This window comes from Hevea brasiliensis, chromosome 16 (assembly GCF_030052815.1).
Source record: "Hevea brasiliensis isolate MT/VB/25A 57/8 chromosome 16, ASM3005281v1, whole genome shotgun sequence".
Lineage (NCBI taxonomy): Eukaryota > Viridiplantae > Streptophyta > Magnoliopsida > Malpighiales > Euphorbiaceae > Hevea > Hevea brasiliensis.
The window spans coordinates 48,666,031-48,692,382 of record NC_079508.1 but is presented as its reverse complement, the minus strand read 5'-3'; the positions used below and the strand labels follow the sequence as shown (position 1 = coordinate 48,692,382).

Sequence of the window (26,352 nt, the reverse complement as noted above, 5' to 3'; positions counted from 1 at the left end):
TGTCGAGCCAACAAAAAGGAATACAAAAGAAGAAAAGAAGCAGAAAAAGAAGAACAACAAATATTTGAGCAAGAGGAGACAATAGAAAATATGGAGAATCAAAATAGAGCTATTGGTGGAAACAATGGAGGAAATGAGCAAAACGGGCAAAATGTAGTTGTTAATCAAAATGATCCTCAAAGAAGATCCATGTTAGATTATGCTTTTCCTAGATGTACTGATGTGAGAGATAACAGACCTATTATTGGAGCTAATCAATTTGAATTAAAAACTGGTCTTATTCAAATGGTTCAGAATTCACAATTTGGAGGTAGCCCACTTGAAAATCCTCATTCTCATTTGAAGAAATTTTTGATGATATGTGGTACACAAAGACAACCTGGAGTTTCTGATGAAGTTATTCGGCTCACCTTATTTCCATTCTCTCTTCGGGATTCAGCATTGGAGTGGTATGATTCACTTCCACAAGCTATTATAGCTACTTGGGAGCAGCTATCTCAAGCTTTTCTATCTCAATTTTTCCCACCTGGGAAAACTACTCATTTGAGGAATTTGATGGTAGCTTTTAAACCAAGAGATGATGAAACTTTGTATGAATCTTGGATGAGATTTAAGGAGCTTGAAAGGCAATGTCCTCATCATGAAATACCCAAATGGATGATTGTTCAGAATTTCTACACCAGAGTTACTCCAGCCATAAGAAACACAATTGATTCACAAGCAGGAGGAGATTTCATGAGAATGACAAGTGAAGAATGCTATGATCTATTAGAGAAGATTGCTCATAATACCCATTTGTGGGGAAATCCTAGAGCACTTGAGCCAAAGAAAGCTGGGATCTATGAACTTGACTCAGTTAACTACATGAATGCAAGATTTGATCAGTTGACTCAGCTTCTTAGTGATTTTTGCACAAAGGCAACAACCTCAACTCCTACAACTATGCAACAAGTTGCCTTCACAAATGGAACTCAAAGTTGTGGAGTTGATTATTCTTCTTATGGTGATGATTATTTGCAAGAGCAAGCTGCTTATGCAGGAGGTTATCAACAAAAACCTATGGGAAATTCTTATTCTAATATGAACAACTCAACATGGAGACCACAAGCAACTTTTGCTCAACAAGGCCAAAGCTCAAATTATTCTCATAACCAGCAGTTTATGCAACAGAACAAGCCTCAATTTCAGCCCAGAAGACAACCACCACCTGGATATCAAGCAAGAGCACAACAATCCCTTCCACCTCATGAACCAAAGCCATCCTTGGAGAACATGATGGAGAAATTTTTTGCTGAACAAAGCAAGATGAATAGCAAATTGGAGGAAGAAATGCAACACATGAGACAAACCATGGATCAATTACAAGTCCACAACCGCATGTTGGAGACTCAATTGGCGCAACAAGCAAGCTCATCAGGAAGCAATTCCTATGGGAAACTACCTAGCCAACCACAAAACCCTCATGAACAATGTAAGGCTGTAACCTTGAGAAGTGGTAAAAAAGTTGGTCAAGAGAGTGAAAACAAGAGAGAAGAAAAAGAGAGCACAAAAGAAGAAAATTCAGTTGAGAGCAAGAAAAATGAAAAAGAAGAAGAAAGCAAAAGTGAGCAAGATGAAGGAGAGAAACCATACATCCCACCTGAACCTTACAAACCCACCCTTCCCTACCCTCAAAGATTCATCAAGCACAAGCTAGACAAACAATTTGGCAAATTCCTTGAAGTGCTAAAAAAATTGTATATCAATGTGCCATTCACTGAGGCACTATCCCAAATGCCAAGTTATGCCAAGTTTTTGAAGGAAATTCTTTCCAACAAGAGAAGGCTAGAAGATTATGACACCATTAACTTGGGAGAGCAATGCAGTGCTATAATTCAGAAAAAGTTACCTCCCAAACTCAAAGATCCGGGTGTGTTTTCCATTCCTTGTCATATTGGTGATAATTGTGTGGCAAATGCCTTATGTGACCTTGGAGCTAGCGTCAGCCTAATGCCTCTTTCAATATATGAGAAGTTGAATATGGGAGAATTGAAGCCCACAAACATGTATCTTTCATTAGCTGACCGTTCAATTAAGTATCCGGAAGGCATTCTTGAAAATGTGCCTATCAAGGTTGGGAAATTCTACATTCCGGTGGACTTTGTCATTTTGGATATGGAAGAAGACACAAAAGTTCCTATCTTATTGGGAAGACCCTTTTTGGCAACAGCTGGTGCATTAATTGATGTAAAGGGTGAGCAATTGACACTTAGAGTGGGAGATGATCAAATGATATTCAACATCAATCCTGCCATGAAAAGGAAACATGAAGAAGTTGAGTCTTGTTTGCGGGTAGACATTATTGAAGAGATTGTTCAAGAGCATTTCAGAAAAAGCTATCCACAAGACCCACTTGAAAATTGCTTAGTCCATGGTGGGAGCATTGATGATGATAATCACAACATGGCTATTTTTGCGCAATACTTGGAGAGCTCTCCACCACATCCTGAAGCCACAATTTTTCAACTTGAAGGAGTACAAAATTTGGAGATCAAACCACCATCATTAAAGGTAGAGGATGCCCCAAAGGTAGATCTTAAACCTCTTCCTTCCAACCTCAGGTATGCTTTTCTTGGACCAAATGAAACATATCCTGTTATAATTAATGCATGTTTGACTGATATTGAGATTGACAAATTGTTGAGAGTTTTGAGAAAATATAGAAGAGTTTTGGGGTATGCAATTGATGATATAAAGGGAATTAGTCCAACAGTTTGTATGCATAGGATTTTCCTAGAGCCAAATAGTAAACCTTCCATTGAACACCAAAGAAGATTGAATCCTACAATGAAGGATGTTGTGAAAAAGGAAATCCTAAAATTACTAGCTGCTGGAATTATTTACCCCATTTCTGACAGTGAGTGGGTTAGTCCTGTGCATGTTGTACCAAAGAAAGGTGGGGTGACAGTTGTTAAAAATGAAAATAATGAATTGATACCCACTAGAACTGTTACAGGTTGGAGAATGTGCATAGACTATAGGAAGTTGAACAATGCTACAAGAAAAGACCATTTTCCCCTTCCTTTTATGGATCAAATGTTAGAGAGATTAGCCAAGCATTCATTCTTTTGTTACTTAGATGGATATTCTGGTTTCTTTCAAATTCCAATACATCCTGATGATCAAGAGAAAACTACCTTTACCTGTCCCTATGGCACCTTTGCCTATCGAAGGATGCCATTCGGATTGTGTAATGCACCTGGCACATTTCAAAGATGCATGATGGCCATTTTTTCTGATTTTATTGAAGAAATTATGGAGGTCTTCATGGATGACTTTTCAGTTTATGGTACTAATTTTGATTCATGCTTGACTAATTTGTCTAAAATCTTGCAGAGATGTGCTGATAATGATTTGGTGTTGAATTGGGAGAAATGCCACTTTATGGTCCAAGAGGGAATCGTTTTAGGGCATTTAATCTCAAATAGGGGAATTGAAGTGGATAGAGCTAAAATAGAAATTATTGAAAAAATGCTCCCTCCAACCATCACAAAGGAGTGCGGAGTTTCCTTGGACATGCCGGGTTTTACCGGCGATTTATTCAGGATTTTTCTAAACTTGCTAAACCCTTAACAAATCTTTTGAATCATGATGTTAAATTTGATTTTAATCAAGATTGTATGGTTGCTTTTTGCAGGTTAAAGACGGCCTTGGACTTTGCCATTCGAAATCATGTGTGATGCAAGCGAGTTTGCTGTTGGAGCTGTCCTTGGCCAGCGAAAAGATAGAAAACCTTATGCCATTTACTATGCAAGCCGAACCCTTGATGAAGCTCAAGTTAATTATGCCACAACTGAAAAGGAGTTCCTTGCGGTAGTATTTGCACTCAATAAATTTCGTTCTTATTTGGTCAACTCAAAGGTAATTGTTTTCACTGATCATGCAGCAATAAAGTATTTAATGAGAAAGAAAGAAGCTAAATCTAGGTTGATTAGATGGATATTGTTACTTCAAGAATTTGATTTGGAAATAAGAGATAAAAAGGGTGTTGAGAATGTGGTGGCTGATCACCTTTCTAGGATGAAAACTGAAAATAAAGATGATGAAATTGTGCCAATTGATGAGTTTTTCATGAATGAGCAGTTGTATGTGTTGAATTCTGCACTTCCATGGTTTGCTGATATTGTGAATTTCTTGTCTTGTGGTGTCTTGCCACCTGATTTATCTTGGCAGCAAAAGAAAAGATTCTTGCACGATGTTAAATTTTATTCTTGGGAAGAACCTCTTTTGTTTAGGAGATGTAATGATGGAATAATTAGGAGATGTATACCAGAGGAAGAAATGCATGATGTTATTTACCATTGTCATTCCTCTGAATATGCTGGTCATTTTAGTGTCTCAAAAACTGTTGAAAAGGTCTTGACATCAGGTTTTTATTGGCCTAATATGTTTAAACATGTGAGAGACTTTGTAAGCAAGTGTGATAGGTGCCAAAGGGTAGGCAACATTTCCAAAAGAGATGAGATGCCCCAACAGTCCATATTAGAAGTTGAATTGTTTGATGTATGGGGAATTGATTTCATGGGGCCATTTCCATCTTCTTATGGGAATAAATATATCTTGGTAGGGGTGGACTATGTATCTAAATGGGTAGAAGCTATTGCTACACCTACCAATGATGCAAAAGTTGTGGTGAAATTTCTAAAAAAATTTGTTTTGACCAGGTTTGGTGCCCCACGTGCCATAATCAGTGATGGTGGTAGCCATTTTTGTAACCACCAATTTGAAAAATTGATGAGAAAATATGGGGTAAAGCATAGAATTGCCACACCATATCATCCTCAAACAAATGGCCAAGTAGAAATCACAAATAGAGAAATCAAGCAAATCTTGGAGAAAATCACAATAAGTCCGTAAAAGATTGGTCCCTTAAATTAGATGACACTCTTTGGGCATATAGAACAGCATTTAAAACCCCCATAGGAACTACACCTTATAGGTTAGTTTTTGGGAAATCATGCCATTTGCCCGTAGAATTAGAACACAAAGCTTATTGGGCCATTAGAGCAATCAATTTTGATTTACAAGCTGCTGGACACAGAAGACTTTTGCAACTTGATGAATTAGAAGAATTGAGACTTGATGCTTATGAAAATGCTAGGATCTACAAAGAAAGAACTAAAAAATGGCATGATAAGCATATCAAGAAAAAGGACTTTAAAGAAGGAGATTTGGTTCTCTTATTCAATTCAAGGTTAAAATTTTTTCCAGGAAAATTAAAATCAAGGTGGTCAGGTCCATTCAAAATTGTGAAAGTTTTACCTCATGGTGCTGTTGAAATTTTTGGTGAAAAATCGGGTAATTTCAAGGTAAATGGGCAAAGGTTGAGGCACTATTCAGTTGGTGAGCCAATTGAGAAGATAGCAACTTGCTATCTTTCTCATTCTCCATAACATTTTGAGTGAGTATGGTCAAGCTAAAGACCTAAACTTAGCATTTTTGGGCATAACTCATAATTTTTCATTGATTCTTTATTTCTTTCATATATATATTTGTTTTAAGTTTTTCTATACTCCTTATTCAGAGTTTAACATTGTTCTAATTTCCTTGTGCAGATGGGATGCAATGCATTGCAAGCAAATGAGCATAAAAAAAAAAAAAAAAAAAAAAAAACATTTCATGTCTTTAATTTCGTTGCTTAATTAATTAGTATTTTGAACTTGTTTAGTTAATATTTTGCTTGTGTTGTTTTTTTTAATTCCTCATAAAATACATTTTTCTTTTATATCTCTAGTACATTGCTCACTTGCTTTTATGTGCTACTTCGGATTTACACTCGATGATTACATTTTTGAGCTTAACTCTCTATTTCAACTTTTTGAGTTTAATTGATTTAATGGCTTCCATTGCACTGTTTCTTTTGCAATGAGTGCAGCAGCTGTCCAAATTTTACTTAATTCAATTGGCTGCACTTCAATGAGGTAACAATTCTCATCTCAGCTTGTGTCACTGTCAACACAAGTTGTGCTCTCGCTTATGCAACATGGTAATAATTCTTTATGCACATATCAGCTACCCATTTTCTGCACATTTTTAACATTGAGGACAATGTTCATTCTAAGTATGGGGGAGAGGGTAAATTTTTTGCAAAAATTATTTTTCCTTTTTCATTTAGCAACACACTCATACTTGTACATATTCACATACATACACTTGCATATAGCTTCATACACTTAGTTATGCATATTTAGTTGCATATAGGTTGACTTGACATTTACACTCATGCATTTCATTTAAAATTTTTGGATTTTTAAACCAGTCTTTGAATTCCATAAGCCACTTATTCAAGCAATCCAACTTGCCTTTAGATGGTTAGTGGAATGAAAGTTCCAGCTGGGTACAAAGTCTTAAGCATTATTCTTTCTCTTACTTAATAGCTGAAAATTAATACATTCATCTAGGTATGCAGATTCTGATTAGTTATTTTGAGTTTTGAGTGTCTGGATAAGCCTTTAAGGAAGAAAATGGTCCTTGTCGTCTCACCATTCCTAGAACAAGCATCTTAGATCTTTCAAAGCGAAATTTTTAACTTGCATTTGATAAGAATATGATTTAGGCATTCCTTCATATTTTAAACCTCACATTTAGCCTTAACCTACCTTAATCTCATTTTAACCCTTGCAAACCCCCTTGAACCTTAATTCCCTAATTTCTTTGGAACCCAAATCATTTACCTAGCCGTTAAACCTAAACACTACCACCTATTTATGAGAATAATATTTTAGCAATTAAGTGCATAAAAAAAAAAAAAAAAAAAACTTGGAGGATTGAAACATCTTGAAAAGTGCTAGAGTAATTGTGAAAAGTTGATAAAAAAATATAGTCACAAAAATATCCCAAAGGTAATTTTGGGTGTGACGTGAAATAGGGACACATACAAAATAAAAAATATATTATAAAAGTAGTCCCTTTATTGTGTTAGCACTTAAGATTCATTGCGAATTTCTTTCCTCTTAAAAAAAAAAAAAAAAAAAAAATTGGATGCACTTTGAGTTTCATGATTAATATTATTCTCATATTTTGTTTACCTTATTGCCTTTATTTTTTAACCACAAAATTACCATATTTTAACCCATTACAACCCTTAAAAAGACCTAATGATTCTTTGAAAAATGCTTGTTACATTAGTAGAGTTAGATCTTTTATGCTTGCATATGGGTTTGGCAATATAATCTTTCATACATTACTCACCATCTATTTGAGACACATTGGCTATCTATTTCATTTAGGTTTGTTTTGGCACAATTGACTCTTGTAGCTGGTTGGTATTTGTTGCTTGGGTTGATTGGTTAATTCTTAGCTATTATGTAATAGTTGAGAGTGCTTGCTTCATTCTTTGTGCTTTTGCTGGTGGGAATTTGGAATGTTGGTGGCTAGAGGTAAGTTGGTGGTCTAGATTAGTGAATTTTGTGTTTTCAAAGACTGATTCTATTCCCTTCCAAATGAGTTTTAATGAAATTTTGCTTGAGGACAAGCAAGAGTTTGAGTATGGGGGAATTTGATGCATGCATTTTATATCATCATTTAGGTATAATTTTTGCACATAATTTACCCTTATTCATAGCTATTATTTTAGATATTAGTATATATTTAGTCAATTTTGCAATTTTCACTTTTCTTAGTTTAATTTTTTGGAATTCATTTGTTTTGTAGGATAAATTTGGAGAAATTTGATGTATTTTGATCAGAGTAGCCATTTGGAGGAGATTAAAATCGAATTGCAAAAATTTTGAAGTTGAGTAAAAAATGGCCGAGAGCGACACAACCTGCAGCACAACCGAATTAGCTTATGTCGCAGGTTGTGTCGATCGTCAGATATTCACGCCGAGAGCGACACAACCCGCGACACAACTGACTCGGCTTATGTCGTTTTTACTGGAAAATTTTTGACGTGGCATTTCCGTTACTCCAGCCTTTTTACCTCACTTTCTCTGGATCCTTCCCCCTTTTACCCATTCTAGAACAGTCCCCTTGCCTATATAAAGTGCCCTTTATCACTTTCTTTCCATAGAGAGCAAGGGAGTCATTTTTAGAAAGATAGAAAGAGGGAAAGGGAGGAGCATCTTCTGCATCTTTTTCCAGCAGCTGCAGATCACGTTTTCTGCACTTTTGTGCAGCAGAATCTGCTGCAATTTGCTGGGTTTTTCTACCCCTTTTAGCTTACATTTCCATTATTTCTTCATTTCTTCATTTGGGTTTATTTTTAAACAATGATTTGTGAGTAGTTGATTGAGATTCTAGAGATGGGTTTGTAAATATTGATTTGTTTTGTGGTTTTGAACTGATTTAGCCATTTAAATGAAGATTGTTATATTTTGATTTATTGCTTGTGTGCTTATTTCCTTGCTTGATGAATGGGCCCTCATTAAGTTAAGTTTTAATCCTTAATAGATGGACTGAAAAGTGAATATTGGGGATGGATAATCTTGCAATAAACTTTATTTTCTTGGTGTTAGAAATAAGCTAAGAAGATTAAGGGGAACTTTCCAAAAATCAATTAGAGCATTAATTGGGTTTTTGTTAGATTTGAAATACCGTGAAAACAGTGTTTGATTTAATGAAAACCAATTTTGAGATGCTTGAAAAAGGTTTCAAAAATTTAAGAATTGATTTCCCTCAAAATTGCAATTCTCATGTGTTTGGCTAAATTAGGGAAAAATCACATGCAAACAATATTGAAAATCCAATCTCTAGAATCAATTTATTTTTCATTGAAATTAGATATAAATTCTCCAAACCTCATAAATAGCAATTTCAATTTAAATCCAATTTAAATTTAATTCCAATTTAAATCCAATATCTAGAATTACTTTATTTTTTTTTAGATTTAATTCTTCTTAATTTCATAAATAGAAATTTCAAATTAATTTTTGGTAATCTAGTTTAATTAATTTTAGTTAATTGATTGATCTAGTTTTAATTCCTCAAATACCAATTTTAATTTCAAATTTCATTTTACATCTTTAATTTTTGTCTTAATTTTAATTTTTAGATTTTATTTTTAATATCTTTTAATTTTTGTCATTCTAATTAGCTTATACTTTTATTTCCAATTTAAGCACAATTCCCTGTGGGATCGATATCAATTTTTAAAACTATACTACTGTGACCCGTGCACTTGCGGACACACCGTATCAAGAAACTATGAGCTAAAGAAGGGGAGAAAGATATTTATAGATTAGCAAGGAGGAGAGAAAAGAAATATCAAGATCTCGATCAAGTTAGGTGCATTAAGAACAAAGAAGGAAAAGTGTTGATGAAAGATAAGGACATTAAAGAAAGATGGAGAAATTATTTTGATGATCTCTTTAATAATAATCAAAGTGATAATAGCATGAATATAGACTACAGAGCAATAGAAAAGAATGTGAATTGCACTAGAAGGATTAGATTTTCAGAAGTAAAGGAAGCATTTAAGAGAATGAAAATGGGTAAAACCTGTAGACCCAATGGAATACCAATTGAAGTGTGAAAGTATTTGGGAGATATGGGAGTGACATAGTTAACAAAATTATTTAATAAGATTTTAAATTCAAATAAAATGCCTGATGAATGGAGGAAAAGTATTTTAGTACCTATTTTTAAAAATAAGGGAGACATACAGAGTTGCTCAAGCTATAGGGGAATTAAACTCATAAGCCAGACTATGAAGTTGTAGGAGAGAGTTGTGGAACATTGACTACATCATGACACTTCTATCTCTCCCAATCAATTTCATGCCTGATTGTTCAACTATAGAAGTGATCTTTCTCATTAGAAGCTAGATGGAGAAATATAGAGATGTTAAGAAAGATCTACATATGGTTTTTATCAATCCGAAGAAGGCTTATAATAGTGTTCCAAGAGATGTCTTATGGAGAGTGTTAGAATAAAAGAGGGTATCTATTAGGTACATACAAGTGTTAAAAGATATATATGAAGGAGCAACTACTATTATGCCCATAGTGGGAGGGGACATGAGAGAATTTCCTATCTCAGTTGGATTACACCAAGATTCAGCTGTGAGCCCTTACCTTTTTACATTAGTTTTAAATGAATTAATGAAACATATACAAGAGAGTATCCCTTAGTGCATGATGTTTGCGGATGATATAGTTCTAATAGATGAGATGCGAAAAGGAGTCAATAAAAAACTAGAGCTTTGGAGAAGTACTCTAAAGTCAAAAGGCTTTAAGTTAAGTAGAACAAAAACAGAATACATGTATTATAAGTTTAGTGAAGGCCAAACTGGTGATAGGGAACGAGTTAATTTGGATGGAGCAGTATTAGCCTAAAGTAATCACTTTAAATATCTCGGCTCAATCCTTCAAGTAGATGGAAGATATGAGGAGGATGTTAGTCATAGGATTAAAGCATGATGGTTAAAGTGAAGACATGCTACGGGAGTTTTATGTGATAGCAAGATACACAATAAGTTGAAAGGAAAATTTTACCGTATAGCCATACGATCAGCCATGTTATATGATCGTGAGTGTTGGGCAATGAAAGAGTCGTATGTGTCTAAAATGAGAGTTGCGGAGATGAGAATGTTAAGGTGAATGAGTGGCCATACTATACTAGATAAAGTCCGTAATAAGAGTATTAGAGAAAAGGCAGGAGTAGTTCCAATTAAGGATAAGTTGAGAGAAGGGAGATTGAGGTGATTTGATCATGTGAAGCATAGACATACAGAGGCTCCAGTTAGACAAGTAGAGCACATTGGGTTAGAGAATATAAAGAAAAGAAGGGGTAGACCTAAATTGACTTGGAGGAGAATAGTACAACATGACCTAAAAGCATTATACATTTCCGAGGATCTAACAAAAAATTATTTAGAGTGGAAAAAGAGAATTCATATAGCCGACCCCAATAAATTTTTTGGATAAAGGCTTAGTTGAGTTGAGTGTATTATCATTATAAAATTTTCATTTTTATTATATTTATATTTTGAAATTTTATGTTGTAATATTATTTAATACAAATAATTTTAAAACTTATTTAATATATTCAATAAATACTTTTATTTTCTTTAAATTACAAATTATATTAGATATGTTATAAATATATTATAGATTAAAATATAAATATAAATTTAATTAATTCATATTAATTATATAATTAATGCTCTCAAGTAGTTAATTTTTTTTTCTTCTTTTCTTTTTCATATTTTCCTCACTTTTATTATTTTAAAATTCTAAACATAAAACCTTAAAATTTATATTGAGAGAAGCATATCTTTTCACAAAAATATATGTAAAAATATAATTAGACTGTCTTATAACTTCATTGTTAAAATTAACACCCTAATTAAGATTGACTAATAAATTAAAAAAATGTGTTCATGAACATGAAAATATTAACAAATTAAATTAATTTATATTTCAATGAAATAGACCTAAGAAAATTAAAGTTTTATACAATCACATGTAAAATATATTTTTTTATATAAAAATGATATTAATTATTCCAAATATTATCGGATATATCAATATTAAAAAAATTAATATATTTTAACATATATAAATATTATTAAATCTGTAAGGATGTTAATTTCATTTGATAATAATAATAATAATAAAATTCTAGTGATCACATTCACTTATTCATAAGAATGATACTTGTGACACATAAAAGTTTAAAAAATTTAAAGACTTATAAATAGATTTTGTCTATTAAAAACAAAAAAGAGACACAAAAATATAGTGAAAAAAGAAAAAAATATCACATTATAAGTTAAAGTTAATCAAACTTAAGTCTTATTACGGGAAAATAGAGTGTGTAAATGTAAAAGCTGTCACGACCCAACCTATGGGTCGGACCGGCACTAGGACCTGGGCCAGCCTAAAGCCCCCGAGGCCCGTAGTAAGCTTAACTATTCACTAACCCAACTCTAAGGCCCATTTGGGCCCAATTTCAAGAAATCAATCGGACAGAGTCCGACCATAAAATGGACCTTTCAACGAAAAGTTTTTGACTCACCCGACCTGTAAACACAATAAATACTTAATTGGAGAGCTCAGCTCACCCTCCACATACTCATATCAACATAAAAATAAATGGGAGCTCAGCTCCCTCATCCAGTCCATCAAACATGCATGTGATAATAATTTTACAAGTCCAAAATAACAATTTATATTACAGACCCAAATCAATTAAATATTTCTAACACATGCGAAAATTCTAGAAGTTTACAGAATTACACAAACATGAATAGACGACTTGCGAGGAAGAAAAGCAGGTTAACCACAATAAAATCCTCCTGTAGCCTGAAAAAATATTGAACAAGAGTGAGCGTTCGACTCAGAGAGTAAAATATCAATTTTAACCATAATCTCTATAACTATCTAAAACTAATCCATCCTATAAAGTGAAATGCAACATCAGCAATAAATTCACATTATAACATCAAAAAGGTAATTTGGAGCACTCACACACCCAGTAATATCATTCATAATATATATGGGAGCTGATCCCCTATACAGCTCTCTTAAATCCAACCTGTGCCAGCGAAGAACTCAGCTCAGACTTCCACTTAATAACCAAATTGGGGTCCCAGCGAAGAACTCAAGCCGTGTCTACCCGTCCTATCCATAGTCCACACCACATCACACGCACGCCAACGCGCGCACACTGCTCCAAATTACCACAACAACATCCATGGCACTTTAACAGTTGTGAATGCAACATAAAACGTGCCTAGAGTTTAACTACATAATTATATACATATAAGTGATGCATGGGCATGCTTGAACATATAATAATATCGAAATTACAATTAAAATTAATATTTTACTCACAGACTTGACAGCGATCACTGTGGCGGCTGGGCGGAGGAAGAAGGCTGTCCCGGCTCACCTGACAATTACATTACAATTTTTTTTAACACAATTGACTCAATACAAATCATGAAAAGACCAAATACGTTCTAAGTCGTGCCGAAAATTCGGCAGAGTCTCCCCTATACCTAGGACCTACCCAACCTGCAAAAGGATTCAAAACACACTTCTATATTCACAATCCATATATCCACAACTCAATCACATCACACAGCCCCTCCTTGGCCCATCAAATCAGTCATCCATCACAATATGTAAAATTTCAATTTAGTCCTTATAATTGATCATTTTTGCAAAAACTGCACAAATAAGCTCTAAAAATTCTAAAACTTTGCCCTGCTGTCCTTAGCAATATTACTAGGCTATTGCAAAAAGAATCATAATTTTCTGAGCTACCACGAATATTTTATAAATTTTTAATCCTATTTAAGCACTAGAAAATTACGAAAAAGCAAGGTTCGGGTTTACCTTTGCCGATTCCGACTCCGGGGATGCGCTCGGGACATTTGACAATGGTGGGTTAGCCAAAACCTCGATTCAATTCGGAGACTTTTTCCGGTAGCCGGTCTGTCTGGTCGGAAATTCACAAACCCGGACAACTGTCGAATTTCCGAGAATTGAAGATACCTACACGAAGCCCACAACACTGGGGTTAGTACATAAATTTTACAGAATTTTCTAAGCTCATTAAATGCTCGGAAAAACACTGCAAAGTTCCATGGGACCCACCGAAAAACGGTATCGGAAAAACTTGAAATTTATATCTCTGCGAAGCTCTCGACGAGTGGAGCGCTCTGGTACTCTCGGTTTTCTCGTAGAGTTCACGGTTTGCGAGAAATTTACCCCAAAAGTCAAAATGGGCTAAAACTTCCCGGGTAAAAATTGGACAAACCGCTAGATGGATTTCGGTGTTCTTGGTGTCTATGGAAAGCTCTCGACGAGTAGATGGATTTAGACACAAGATCCGGTCCGATTGGTGGCCGGATCGGTCGGGAAGACGAAGCGGCCCGCTTGCGCGTCGCGTCGCTTCGGGCGCCGTTTTCCGGCGTTCAGCGCGGCCGGTGGGTGGGCAGTGAGGATGGCGCGGCAAGTAGTGGGGTGGCGAGGGGAGGCGGCGCGGAGGAGAGAGGAGAGAGAAAACGGGAGAGGAAGAGAGGAGGGTCCGGACGCGCGCACGGGAAGAAGAAGGAAGAAAAAGAAAAGGTCGGTCCGATTCGACCGGTCCGATTCGGTCCGATTCGATTCTGCCGGTTCGATTCAGGATACAAAATTTTGAATTTTTACTCTGCCTTGGGACCGAAAACGAGATCCAAAAATTCCGAAAAAATTTCAGAAAACTCAGAAAAATTCGTAGACTCCAAATATATTTTTAGTTTTGCCACGTGGTCTTTAAATTAATTTTAAAAAATTATCAAAGTTTTATATTTTCGGGAAATCAAACCCAATTTCGAAAATCCGAAAAATTTTAAATAATTTCCTAAAATTTAAATAAAATTAAAACATCAATATTTGCCTAAAAATAATAAATTTAAAAATTATGGGTGTTACAAAAGCTATCCGTTACTAAAATTTAGAAAAAAAAAAGCTACAAATTTATAACAAATAAAATATTTGTAATTGAATAAGATTAGAATTTTATTTATATTGATATAAATGTAAATTTTTTTATTTAATTAAATATTTAATTTTTAATAATAATTTTATAATTATGTTAATTAAATAGTTATTTTTTAATAGCAATTTTATAATTAAACATTATAAGTTTGTAAATTTTTAAAATAATTAAAAAAATAAATTAGTATAAGTGAGATTCGGTATTTAATGTTGTTTATTAATTTTATTGTGATACACAAAATAATTTTTAATAAATTAATAATATTTATAAGATTAAGAATATAGTGTTATAATTGAATTTTTAGTATAAGTACAATTACTATTAAAATAATATTAAAATTTTTAACTTAACTCAACTAAGCCTTTATCTCAAAAATTTAGGGTCGGCTATATGGATTCATTTTCTCAACTCTAAACAATTTTGGGTTAAATCCTCAAAAATATGTAATGCTTATAAGTCATGTTATACTACGCTCCTCCAAGTCAATTTAGGTCTACCCCTTTTTTTCAATCTATCTTCTAACCTAATGTGCTCTACTTATCTAACTGTTCTACACTTCACATGACCAAACCACCTCAATCTCCCTTCTCTCAACTTATCCTCAATTGGCACCACTCCTACCTTTTCTCTAATACTCTCATTACAGACTTTATCTAGTCAAGTATGGCCACTCATCCACCTTAACATTCTCATCTCTACAACTCTTATCTTAGATGTATATGACTCTTTCAGTGCCCAACACTCACTACCATATAACATGGTCGATCGTATGGCTTTATGGTAAAATTTTCCTTTCAACTTATTAGGAATCTTACGATCACATAAAACTCCTGTGGCACGTCTCCACTTCAACCATCCGACTTTAATCCTATGACTAACATCCTCCTCACATCCTCCATCTACTTGAAGGACTGAGCCGAGATATTTAAAGTAATTACTTTGAGACAGTACCACTCTATCTAAACTAACTCATTCCCTATCACCAGTTTGGCCTTCACCGAACTTGCAATGCATGTATTCTGTCTTTGTTCTACTTAACTTAAAACCCTTTGACTCTAGAGTACTTTTTCAAAGCTCTAGTTTTCTATTGACTCCTTCTCGCGTCTCATCTATCAGAATAATATCATCCACAAATATCATGCACTAAGGAATACTCTCTTGCATATGTTTCGTCAATTCATCTAAAACTAATGTAAAAAGGTAAGGGCTTATAGCTGATTCTTAGTGTAATCCAACTGAGATCGAAAAAATTCTTGTGTCCCCTCCCACTGTGCGCACAATAGTAGTTGCTCCTTCATATATAGCTTTCAACACTTGTATGTACCTAATAGATATCCTTTTTTATTCTAACACTTTCCATAAGACATCTCTTAGAACACTATCATAAGCCTTCTCCAAATCAATAAAAACCATGTGTAGATCTTTCTTCACATATCTATATTTCTCCATCAAGCTTCTAATGAGAAAGATCGCTTCCATAGTTGAACGACCAGGCATGAAGCCAAATTGATTGAGAGAGATAGAAGTATCATGACGTAGTCAATGCTCCACAACTCTCTCCCACAACTTTATAGTATGGCTTATGAGTTTAATTCTCCTATGGTTTGAGCAACTCTGTATGTCTCCCTTATTTTTAAAAATAGGTACTAAAATACTCATCCTCTATTCATTAGGCATTTTCTTTGAGTTTAGAATCTTATTAAATAATTTAGTTAACCATGCCACTCCCATATCTCTCAAACACTTCCACACTTCAATTGGTATTCCATCGGGTCCACAGGCTTTATCCACTTTCATTCTCTTAAGTACTTCCTTTACTTCTAAAGATCTAATTCTTCTAGTATAATTCACATTCTTTTCTATTGTTCTATAGTCTATATTCACGCTATTACCATTTTGACTATTATTAAAGAGATCATTAAAATAATTTCTTCATCTTTCTTTAATATCCTCATCTTTTACCAACACTTTTCCTTCTTTGTCCTTAATGCACCTAACTTGATTGAGATATTGACATTTCCTTTCTCTCCTCCTTCCTAATCTATAAATATCTTTCTCCCCTTCTTTAGTTCCAAGTTTCTCATATAACTTTTCAAAGACCTGTGCTCTTGCTTGACTAACTGTCTTTTTTACCTCTTTCTTTGCTATATTGTACTGTTCATATACCTCATTATTATCACATTTAGGTAATTTTCTATACCATTTCCTTTTTCTTTTCACTGCCTTTTATACTTCCTCATTCCACCATCATCTCTCTTTTGAGGGTGGTCTATGTCCTTTAGACTCTCCAAATATTTTTCTAGTTACTTCTCTAATATTTGAATATTATGATATGGATTCAAATATTAAAATTTTAATTTATATTAATTGTAGTGATATTAAAAATTAAAATTATTTATAAATTTAGTAATAAATAATTCACTGCTAAAAATATTAGTTGCTAATTTATATGGAATAGCTTAAAATACTAAGGATGGATCACTTGTCGCTAATTCCTAATTCCTATGTAATTCAGTTAAGTTTTTAATTAATGTAATTTTTACAAGCCTTATTTTTCTCTTTAACACTGTTTTATGTGTGAATTTGTTATATTTAAACTTCACACTACGTCATAAACATAAGAGGTTATGTTAGAATACGACAAAGGAGAACTATTAGGGAATATTCCATTGAAAATAATACATGTTATGTATAAAGGGATATTGGTAAGATGGAAAGTTGATATTGTTGGTGTACAAAATTTTAAGAAAAAGAAAAAGGCAATAGCTAATAGTCTTGTCAAGCTCAAAGTAATGCCTTAGGCTTTCACTTTTGTGTGAGTCATCACTCAGAAAGTCACTCACTAGCAAAGGTACGTGACTTCCTCTTAAGAAGAAGCTTACACCTGACAGAATTTCAAAGAGCTGGGATATGCCCTACTTATATAGGGTATATAAAAGGGCAAGAGATCCTGATCTTGATGGCCCTGCGTTTTTGTTTGTGAAGTGAAAGCACTTTCGAGTACCATGTTTCAAGTTCCAACTTATTCTAGCGACTATTAGCTAAGCACCAAGCATGAATATTAAAGGAAGTAGCTTGCTGAGCCCCCATATCAAAAGCTTGTTTCGTGGCCGTGGATAGTGTTGCTGCCATTTGTTGAGATATTTTCTTCATAGTGCAAACCAACTCAACAAAGCTATAAGCTAGTGCTAACCAACACCGGTACACCACCTAATAAACCACGGGCTGGTAGTAATAAGGAGCCTTGTTTATATCGTTTTCATCAGAGGCAGTGTCAAAAATCTGTGATAAATATAAGTATTACATAATTATAGTTTCGATTATTATATAATTTTAAAATATAAATTTTATTATTTAAAGAAAAAAAATATCATTAATGTATTATACTAAATTTTTACACAAAATTTACAGACTAAAAACAAAAAGATAAAAATATAAAGCACAAAGAGTTAGACTAGCTAAATATGTAGAATAATAGCATAAGATTAAAAAATAATAATAACTAATTATATATCCTTTAACCAAATTATTGATACATATAAAATTAAAAATTAGTAAAATAATAAAATAAATAAATAACAACTTAATTGCATAAATACGAATAAGGTCTTAGTCTAATGTTGAGATTCTGAAATCAAAAAGTTATTTAGAATCTCGTAAATATTGGATTAATTATATTTGTATATTATTAAATTATTTATATTTGTTTAATTATAAACCACTTATAATAGTACCTATCACTATGACATTTTTTGTATTCTTCTGCGGAAAAAAAAATCCACTGTAGACATCATTAATTACTACCAGACCATATAATAATCAATATAATTAACAGTTTTTTTTTTTTTTTTTTTTTTTTTTTTTTATGAAAGAAAGTGTCATCAATCAATAAAATAGTGATATGACATTCACAATTAATAATATTAGTATCTAAAAATTGTGATTTAACCTTAACAAATCTCTTAAAATACTGTATAAGATTCCTTATGCACATTTCATATATTATTTTGAAATCTTTTGAAATATCACATTTTTTTAGTAAAATTGATCAATAATAATTCAAAATCAGTATCATTTTCTTATTAAAAAATATGATCTAATATCATAAGGGGTAAAAAGTCTAAGCTAAAATTAAAATGATAACGTAGGTAATCTATTTTTTTTATTTATAATAAATTTAATTAGTGTATATACAGGGGCGAATTTACATGATGAAAAGTGTGGTCAATTGACCCATTGAATTTATAAAATTTTACCAATTATTTATATAAATTATGAAAATTTTCATTACAAATTATTAATGATCCAATAGAAATTAATAGCAAAATATAATAATTAATTTAATTTTTTTAAAAATAATTATATAAAAATTGATGTGCCATTAAATAAAGATAAATTAAAAATAATTTCCCTATATATTTATGTGGGATTTTAAGTCAATTGAAATTAAAAAAAAAAAAAAATTATTGACCCCATGAGCTCAAAGGAGCATAGATTTTGATGATAATAAAACTGAACTAAAATCAAACTAACATTGTTTTAAGTGTTGTGCTTTTCAAAGAACAAAGAAAAAGGCTCAAGAAATTCATAATGGATTCGTGTTTTTAAAGAAAAGATGACATTTTAAGATAACACAGGATAAATCAAAGAAGATAAATGAAGAAAATATTACCTTCCAAAGCTGCATTGAAGATCAAATTTGAAGGTACATGTAGTATAGAAGTTAGTTTTAACTTTTAGGATTACTTGTGAAAAGAATTGAGGAGTAGAAGCCAATGATACTTATTTTTAATTCCTAAATTATTTTCTTTTAAATATCATCAATGGCCTAAAAGCATTTAATTATGATTTAGTGTAAAGTTTTAAAGTTTTAAAAGTTATGCAGAAAAGTTTTCCTGATATGCTAACTGGTTTTCTACTTGTTTTGGTATGCTAACTAGTTTGTTACTTTTTCTGTATGCTAACTGTCTCAACTCTGCACAACATCGCAGAAAATGATAAAATAACGGCTAATTTCTTGAAATTTGAAATTATAACATTCAAATGAATTCTCAAACGGTTAGAAACGTTCCAAAGTTATAAATACACATATCCTTGGCCATTTTGCACTCAATGAAAGTCCCTTTACTGTTCCTAACCTTTTAAGACCATTAAAACTTTCATTCAAAGTGCTCAAATTGTTTTTATTGCTCATCATTGGCTTACCTTCTCATCTCTTCTTCATAGATTCTGTTGTATTGAGTGAGATTGAGTTTTAAACACTTTCTTATCATTTATGAGAGGTCATTCAAGCACCTATTGAAGCTTGAGTGTGAAAAGTGTTTGGGATAATACTCGGTAGAAGTGTGAAGCTACTTGTAAAAGCTTTGGTGAGAAGATTTGTAAAGGGTTTTTGCCTCTTGCCTTTAAAAGAGAATATTAGTGGAGTAAAGACTCAAAGTGGGATCTTTAAGAGAGTGGATGTAGACTAGTTGAGCTGAACCACTATAAAAATTGATTGTTCAATTTTCTCAACCCTTACTCTTTACATTTATACATTTTAATTTTCTGATTGAAGTGATTTTGTTGAGATAATTGGTTTACTATTGAATCTGCTAATATCTAATATAATTTGCTTATTGTTATATCTGCTGTCAACTAATATATTTAGTGTACTGCTCTGTTTGCTGTGTTGTGATCTTATTCAGATTACTGAAATTTTTACTGAATGTCAATATATTCTGTTAGATCAGTATACTGAATGCTTATGAGTCAACTTTATATCAACTTATCAATTGAGCAGTATTGTACATATTTCACATTAGAAAATTAGGTTGAATTAAGTTGCAATTTTTCAAAGGTTTTGAGTAAGAACTGAAAAAAAATTTTTAAGTCCAATTCACCCCCCTCTTGGACATATTTTGGGACATCAAAAATAAAAAATCTTCTTAATTAATATTATATTTTAAGTAAACTTTAAATATTCTAATGCTATTTTTCGTCTTATTTTCAATCTTATATTCACAAGAATCATAACTTTTACTCTCTTTCATCTTTCTGTTTTATTATTTTTTCATTATTTATCGATTGACTTTACTTTTTTTTATGTTTTTGTGAAAAACATAATATAATTATTTTGAATATAGATGATAAGTATTGAATAAATGATATATCATGATAAAAAAATTCATCAAGTCACCAATGAAGTCATAAATTTACAATTTTAAGAGCTTATCAGCGATTTTAAATAGATGAATACTAAAGTGTTTTTTTATGTAATATGCTTAAATCCAAATGATTTATTTTAATTAATTATTTTATGAAATTATTGTTATTTAATTTTTACTTTATTTTTGTTACATATAGAAAATTAGCATGCATTATTTTTTTATCATAAAAAAGATTAAATTTTATTAATGAAATAAAACTAGGAAAAAACTAGTAGAAGAGAAACACTATAACCAAATAAAATAACCGCTAAAATAAGAAATGAGAAGTTATTTTTTGTCATTAGTTATTATTCTAAATAGTATTTTTCTTTTTTCATTTGAACTGAATAAAATAAAATTTTATTGACCCGCTGGCTCAAATTCCTGGCTATATATTCATTTTAACATGACAAGTAAGCAATTTTAAAATTATAAGCTACTATTATTTGTACTAAATATAAAGAATTGGACAATTATCTCTTTTTAGCTAACTTTTAAAATTGAGTTAGAGTCGGTCTGTTTTCTCGGCATAGTATTCAAGCCTACCATTGTCTTGATGTTGAGCCACTTGCAAATATTCATTGCTGCAAACTTCACACTCTAAATATTCATATATGGGCATAAGGAGTATACTAAAAAAAATGTGGATTAGCAATGGATTCTAATCCGTTGCTAATAGCAATAGCTTTTACGAGCAATTTTTTATTTTGTTGCAATTTTGGGATACAATTATATATGGAGCAACACTTCAACAATGGAATCAAGATTTTGTTACTAAATCGATTGCCAAAACTTGTTGCAAATCGACATTATGAAAATATTTGAATATGAATTTAGCAACGGATTTATTAATCAATTACTATTGGCAATGAATTTTAAATCTATTGTTAATTTTGCAATGGATTTATAAAATTAATTTCTAATGGCAATGGATTTATAATCCTTTGAATTTTTGAATTTCATTGTTAATTTTATAAGAGAAAAATCTTGCCATTAAAAATTCAAAAGTGTATATATTTATATTGAACAACCGATTCCAAATTCGTTGCTAATTAATAATGGATTTAGCAACGAATTTCGAAATTCAATGCTATTTTTTAGAGGGTAAAAATTTTTGATATTTAAATTTAGCTGCTAATTCATGTATATATTTCTCCAAACATCACATTTCCGTTCATCATATTATTCATTCACTCATTTTTTTCTCTCTATTCTAATCATTCTTCTCTCCTTTCATTTTCTTTCTAATTCTATAATTTTCTCTTATTTTTCTTTCATTCTCTTTATTTAATATTGATTTCCTATTATCAATTTTTTCTCCTTTATTTTCTTTTTTTCTCAAATCTTTAAATTTTCTTCCCAAATTTCTTTCCAAATTATATGCCCAGAAAAGAAAAACTATTGAAATACGATAGAGCATTATCCACACAATGCATGGCAACAACTACAGCTGATTCATATAGTGGCCAATGCTTTTCTTAGTCCACGATATTACTCATTTTAAGCAAGAATATTAGTATTAATTAATAACGATCACACGCGTGTTAGTGCCATTGACAACACAACAACATCCCTATAGGATTTGTGCATTGTCATCACTAATTAATCCCATTGATTTTAATTTAGTGATATTGAAATATTTTTATTTAATTAAAATTAAATAAGAAAAATAAATCAAAATTTTTGAGGAAATTTGTGAAGAAAGAAACTCTGTTGATCAAATCAATGGTTAGCAAGACTTAAATGTTGTTTGAAAGATGGCTAAGCTTACAAAATTATCACTAGGGACACAAAAATTATCCTACCCAAACTTGAACTCGATTAATATTCTTAAAACCCAAACTCGTCTCAAATTCGATTAAAATTTATTTTCAATTACCTAAACCCGTTTCAAATCTGATTATTATTACCCGCTAAATACTCGAACCCGTTTAATTTTATATATTTTAATTAATAATTTATATAAAAAATTATTTTTATTAATAATTTATATTTTAAAAATTTAATAATTTCATAAAATATTTTAATTTTATTTTACATAAAATAAAATATGTAAAAAATATATATTTTTTATTTAATTAAATATTTATATAAAATGGTTTGATTAACGGATACTCAATATATAAAATCCAAATCCAACCCAAACCCATCACAGGTATTAAATTTCAAATCCGAATCCGTCCCAAATCCGATTATATACTATCCAAATTCATCTTATTAGATTTCGATTGGATTAAATACCTACTAAAATACAATCCATTACCATCCCTAATTATAACTAGTTGTGCAGTTATAGCATTGGGAAAGTGTATTAACCCTACATGACTTCCCTTTCCAAGTACAAGAAAATATCTTGGATATTTTGCAATTTAATCTTTAAAATAATTTAATTATTTTATTTTTAACAAAAAAAAAAGTTAATTCTTGATATATGTATTTTTTTAACATAATAGTAATTCTTTTAAAATTAAATTCACCATTAGTCAAATATAAATTGAAGCAGTCAATTTAAATTTGAGAAATAAATTGTTATAAATATTAAAATTTAAAATGTTATAAAACGAAATGTAATCAACTAAATTGTTACAATTTTGGATTCATAATAAACTTTAATAAAAAAATATTTTATTAATTGAAAACATATCTAAAAAATTAATATATTTCTTATAAAAATAGAAGAGATTAAACTATAGTTTTTATTATATTTTAAAAATTAAATTATACTTATTTTCACAATGTGAAATTATTCGATACACACAATCGTGTGTAATCTCTCCAGTCACATTTGTGTGAAACTTATGTATAGCTAATTGTTAATTCACAAGAATTGCATACACAATAATAGTGTGGGCATGCATGTAGCAGAAGATACACTTAGGAACCAAAGAAAAGGGAGTTGTGAGTGCAAAACTCCTCTATATATTGATGAGTTTGCGATTCAAAAGAGTAAAGATTCCCAAAAAAAATAGACCAAAGAGAGATATAGTGCGGTATGAAGAGTCTAGTTGAGTATGCCAGTGTAGTGGAGAGCCGTAAGCCTTACATAGTAGTGCTCTTTATACAGTTTGTGTATGCAGGCATGGCTTTGCTCTCCAAGGCTGCAACTGCGAGAGGAATGAACCCTTTTGTTTTTGTTGTTTATAGGCAAGCTTTTGCCTCAGTTGCATTGGCGCCATTTGGTATCTTTCTTGAAAGGTAAAAATTAATTAATTGTAGCACCATCTATATGCTTTCTGTCTCTCCATTAGTTTCTATAGCTAGCTACTGCCTAGATGCTTAATCTGCTGACTTCTTATCAATTCTTGGTGAATTTTGCTTGCAGCAAGAAGGCACCTCCCCTGTCAAATGGTTTACTTTGCAAGATCTTTTTAGTTTCCTTTTGTGGGTATGGACTACTTGAAATCATTTTTGTTCAGATAAGAATTTTTTGTCTTTTCCTAATTATTAGACTAATATGTATGCATTAATTAAAAATTTTCAGATTAACTCTGAGTTTGAACCTCTACTATAGTGCAATCAACTATACAACTGCAACATTTGCAGCTGCAACCACTAATACAATTCCTGCCATAACCTTTATAATGGCTGCCGCATTGAGGTGATTGCATTAATTTTCTTTTTCTTTTTCCTCCATCTTAAAAAATCTTATGTGCGATGATGGGTGGTTTTGGATAATATTTCAGGATGGAAACCGTTTCCATAAAGCATGTGCCTGGAATTGCCAAGCTGATGGGTTCGGCTACAGCTGTTTCTGGGGCTCTAGTGTTTGCTTTGGTCAAGGGACCACCTTTGAAATATATGAACTGGAATCAAGCCACTCCTAATGATCATATTCAAGACTCATCAATAAAGGGTTGTTGCTCTAGTGGAGAATGGATTAAAGGTTCCCTCCTGATGATCTCAGCCAACATACTTTGGTCTTTATGGTTTGTGTTGCAGGTGATTCTTCCTCCTCTCACACAGACATGTAATAGTGCATATATACCATTGTTAATTCGTTTACTTTCTGTGTTTTAGGGTCCCATTGTGAAGCAATATCCAGCCAAGCTTCGTCTTACTGCTCTGCAATGCTTCTTTTCCTGCATACAATCAGCTTGTTGGGCCGTGGCTGTGGAGAGGAATCCTTCAGGTTGGAAGCTTGGATGGGATGTTCAACTTTTGGCAGTGGCCTATTGTGTATTTTCTCTCATCCAATAACTCTTTGATATAATATAGATTCCATTTTATAAAAACTTTTCCACACTAAAAATTAAAATTAAGTCTTAATTCTAAACTAATTGAGATCGACTGTATGAACTCCTTTTTTTTTTAGTTACTCAACTACGTTATAAGAGCTTTTTCAAAGGGAAAAAAATAATAATAATAACACTTGCCAAATGAAACCTTATTAGTTTATGGGATTGGCAAATATTTGCTAGTGAGATTCTTCTGCAGTCATTCTATAATGATTTCAACCCAACAAACCAACTCTGTTTTTGGTTAAATAAAGTTGTTTTTTCTTATATAATTATTTGTTGGTTTTGAATATATTGCCGCCTACTGCCCTATCACATCATGAAGATATAAATGTGTATTGTTAGCCTCTTTTTTTAACTGACTGTGAAGTTAAAATTTCAGGGCATAACTGTGAATGGAATTTCTTACTGGCTGCAAGTTTGGACAATACAGAAGAAAGGACCAGTTTTCGCCTCAATGTTCTCTCCATTAGCACTCATCATTACTGCCATTTTCTCTGTATTATTGTGGAAAGAAACTCTTCATTTGGGAAGGTATAAACACTTGCCTACTATTTATAGTGATAGTAGTATGTGATCATGAAAGAGCATATCTTGAATGAACCCATTTCTTATATATAAAAATTATTAGGCCATAACTAATCAAATGATGTAAATATAGACAATTAAAATTGACAAAACTCCATTTGTTTTGTCTTTGGTATTAAATGACCATTGCAGTGTTGGTGGGGCAATTTTGTTGGTGGGTGGACTTTATGGAGTATTATGGGGGAAGAACAAGGAAGAAGGAAATAGTGTAACAAATGTATACAATGCAGAAACTAAAGCAGAAATCAAATTGGAGTGCATTACACATCACTAGAGGTGATGAGATGGAAAGAAATTGTAGCAAATGGCCCTTCTCAAAAAGCTCCACAATCATTCATCGCTTAGAAAGTCTCTCCTATGTAACTGGCAATTCCATAGCTTGTGCTCCCGTCAATTATATATATAAAGATTTTTTTTATGTTTTTTCCCTTCAATCATGTGTAGATGTTGATTTTCTAGAATAATTAGACTTGCGCAACTAATAGATGAACATGGGAAAGTATGAAACATTTCGAAAAAATAATAATAAACTCTAAAATTGAAATTGTTCTTATTAATATAAATCAATAAGGATCATTTAATCTATCTAAAAAAAATTGCAAAATTATTATTTATCATAAAAAATTTAAATTATCTAACTTTGATTGCAATTAAATTTTATGATTTTAAGAATGATTCAAGTATTATTAGATTGAAGGGAAGAATTTTAAAAATAAATAATGATTTAATGGCTATTAATTATTTTTAATTGACCTTGTTTAATAATATTAATTGTTTTAGTAGCAATAAGTTGTTTTACTAACTGTTAACTATTAGATATTAGCTGTTAGTAATTAGCTATTTATATAGTAATCTAAAGCAGAAGTGTTCGA

General features: G+C 31.8%; 1 protein-coding gene and 1 non-coding gene across 2 annotated transcripts; one reads left to right on the top strand and one right to left on the bottom strand.

Moving 5' to 3' along the window:
* Window positions 1–540: 540 nt before the first annotated feature.
* On the bottom strand, window positions 541–647 carry LOC131175135 (small nucleolar RNA R71). The gene has a single exon (XR_009145296.1). It is a non-coding gene; the product is annotated as a small nucleolar RNA R71 (small nucleolar RNA).
* A 22,975-nt stretch (window positions 648–23,622) lies between these two features.
* LOC110637771 (WAT1-related protein At1g43650-like) lies at window positions 23,623–25,914 on the top strand. Its single transcript, XM_058138061.1, has 7 exons — window positions 23,623–23,852; window positions 23,980–24,042; window positions 24,139–24,255; window positions 24,341–24,596; window positions 24,675–24,833; window positions 25,275–25,426; window positions 25,613–25,914. The coding sequence occupies exons 1-7, from the start codon at window positions 23,650–23,652 to the stop codon at window positions 25,752–25,754; spliced, it is 1,092 nt and encodes a 363-aa protein (XP_057994044.1). The 5' UTR covers window positions 23,623–23,649; the 3' UTR covers window positions 25,755–25,914.
* Window positions 25,915–26,352: the final 438 nt, after the last annotated feature.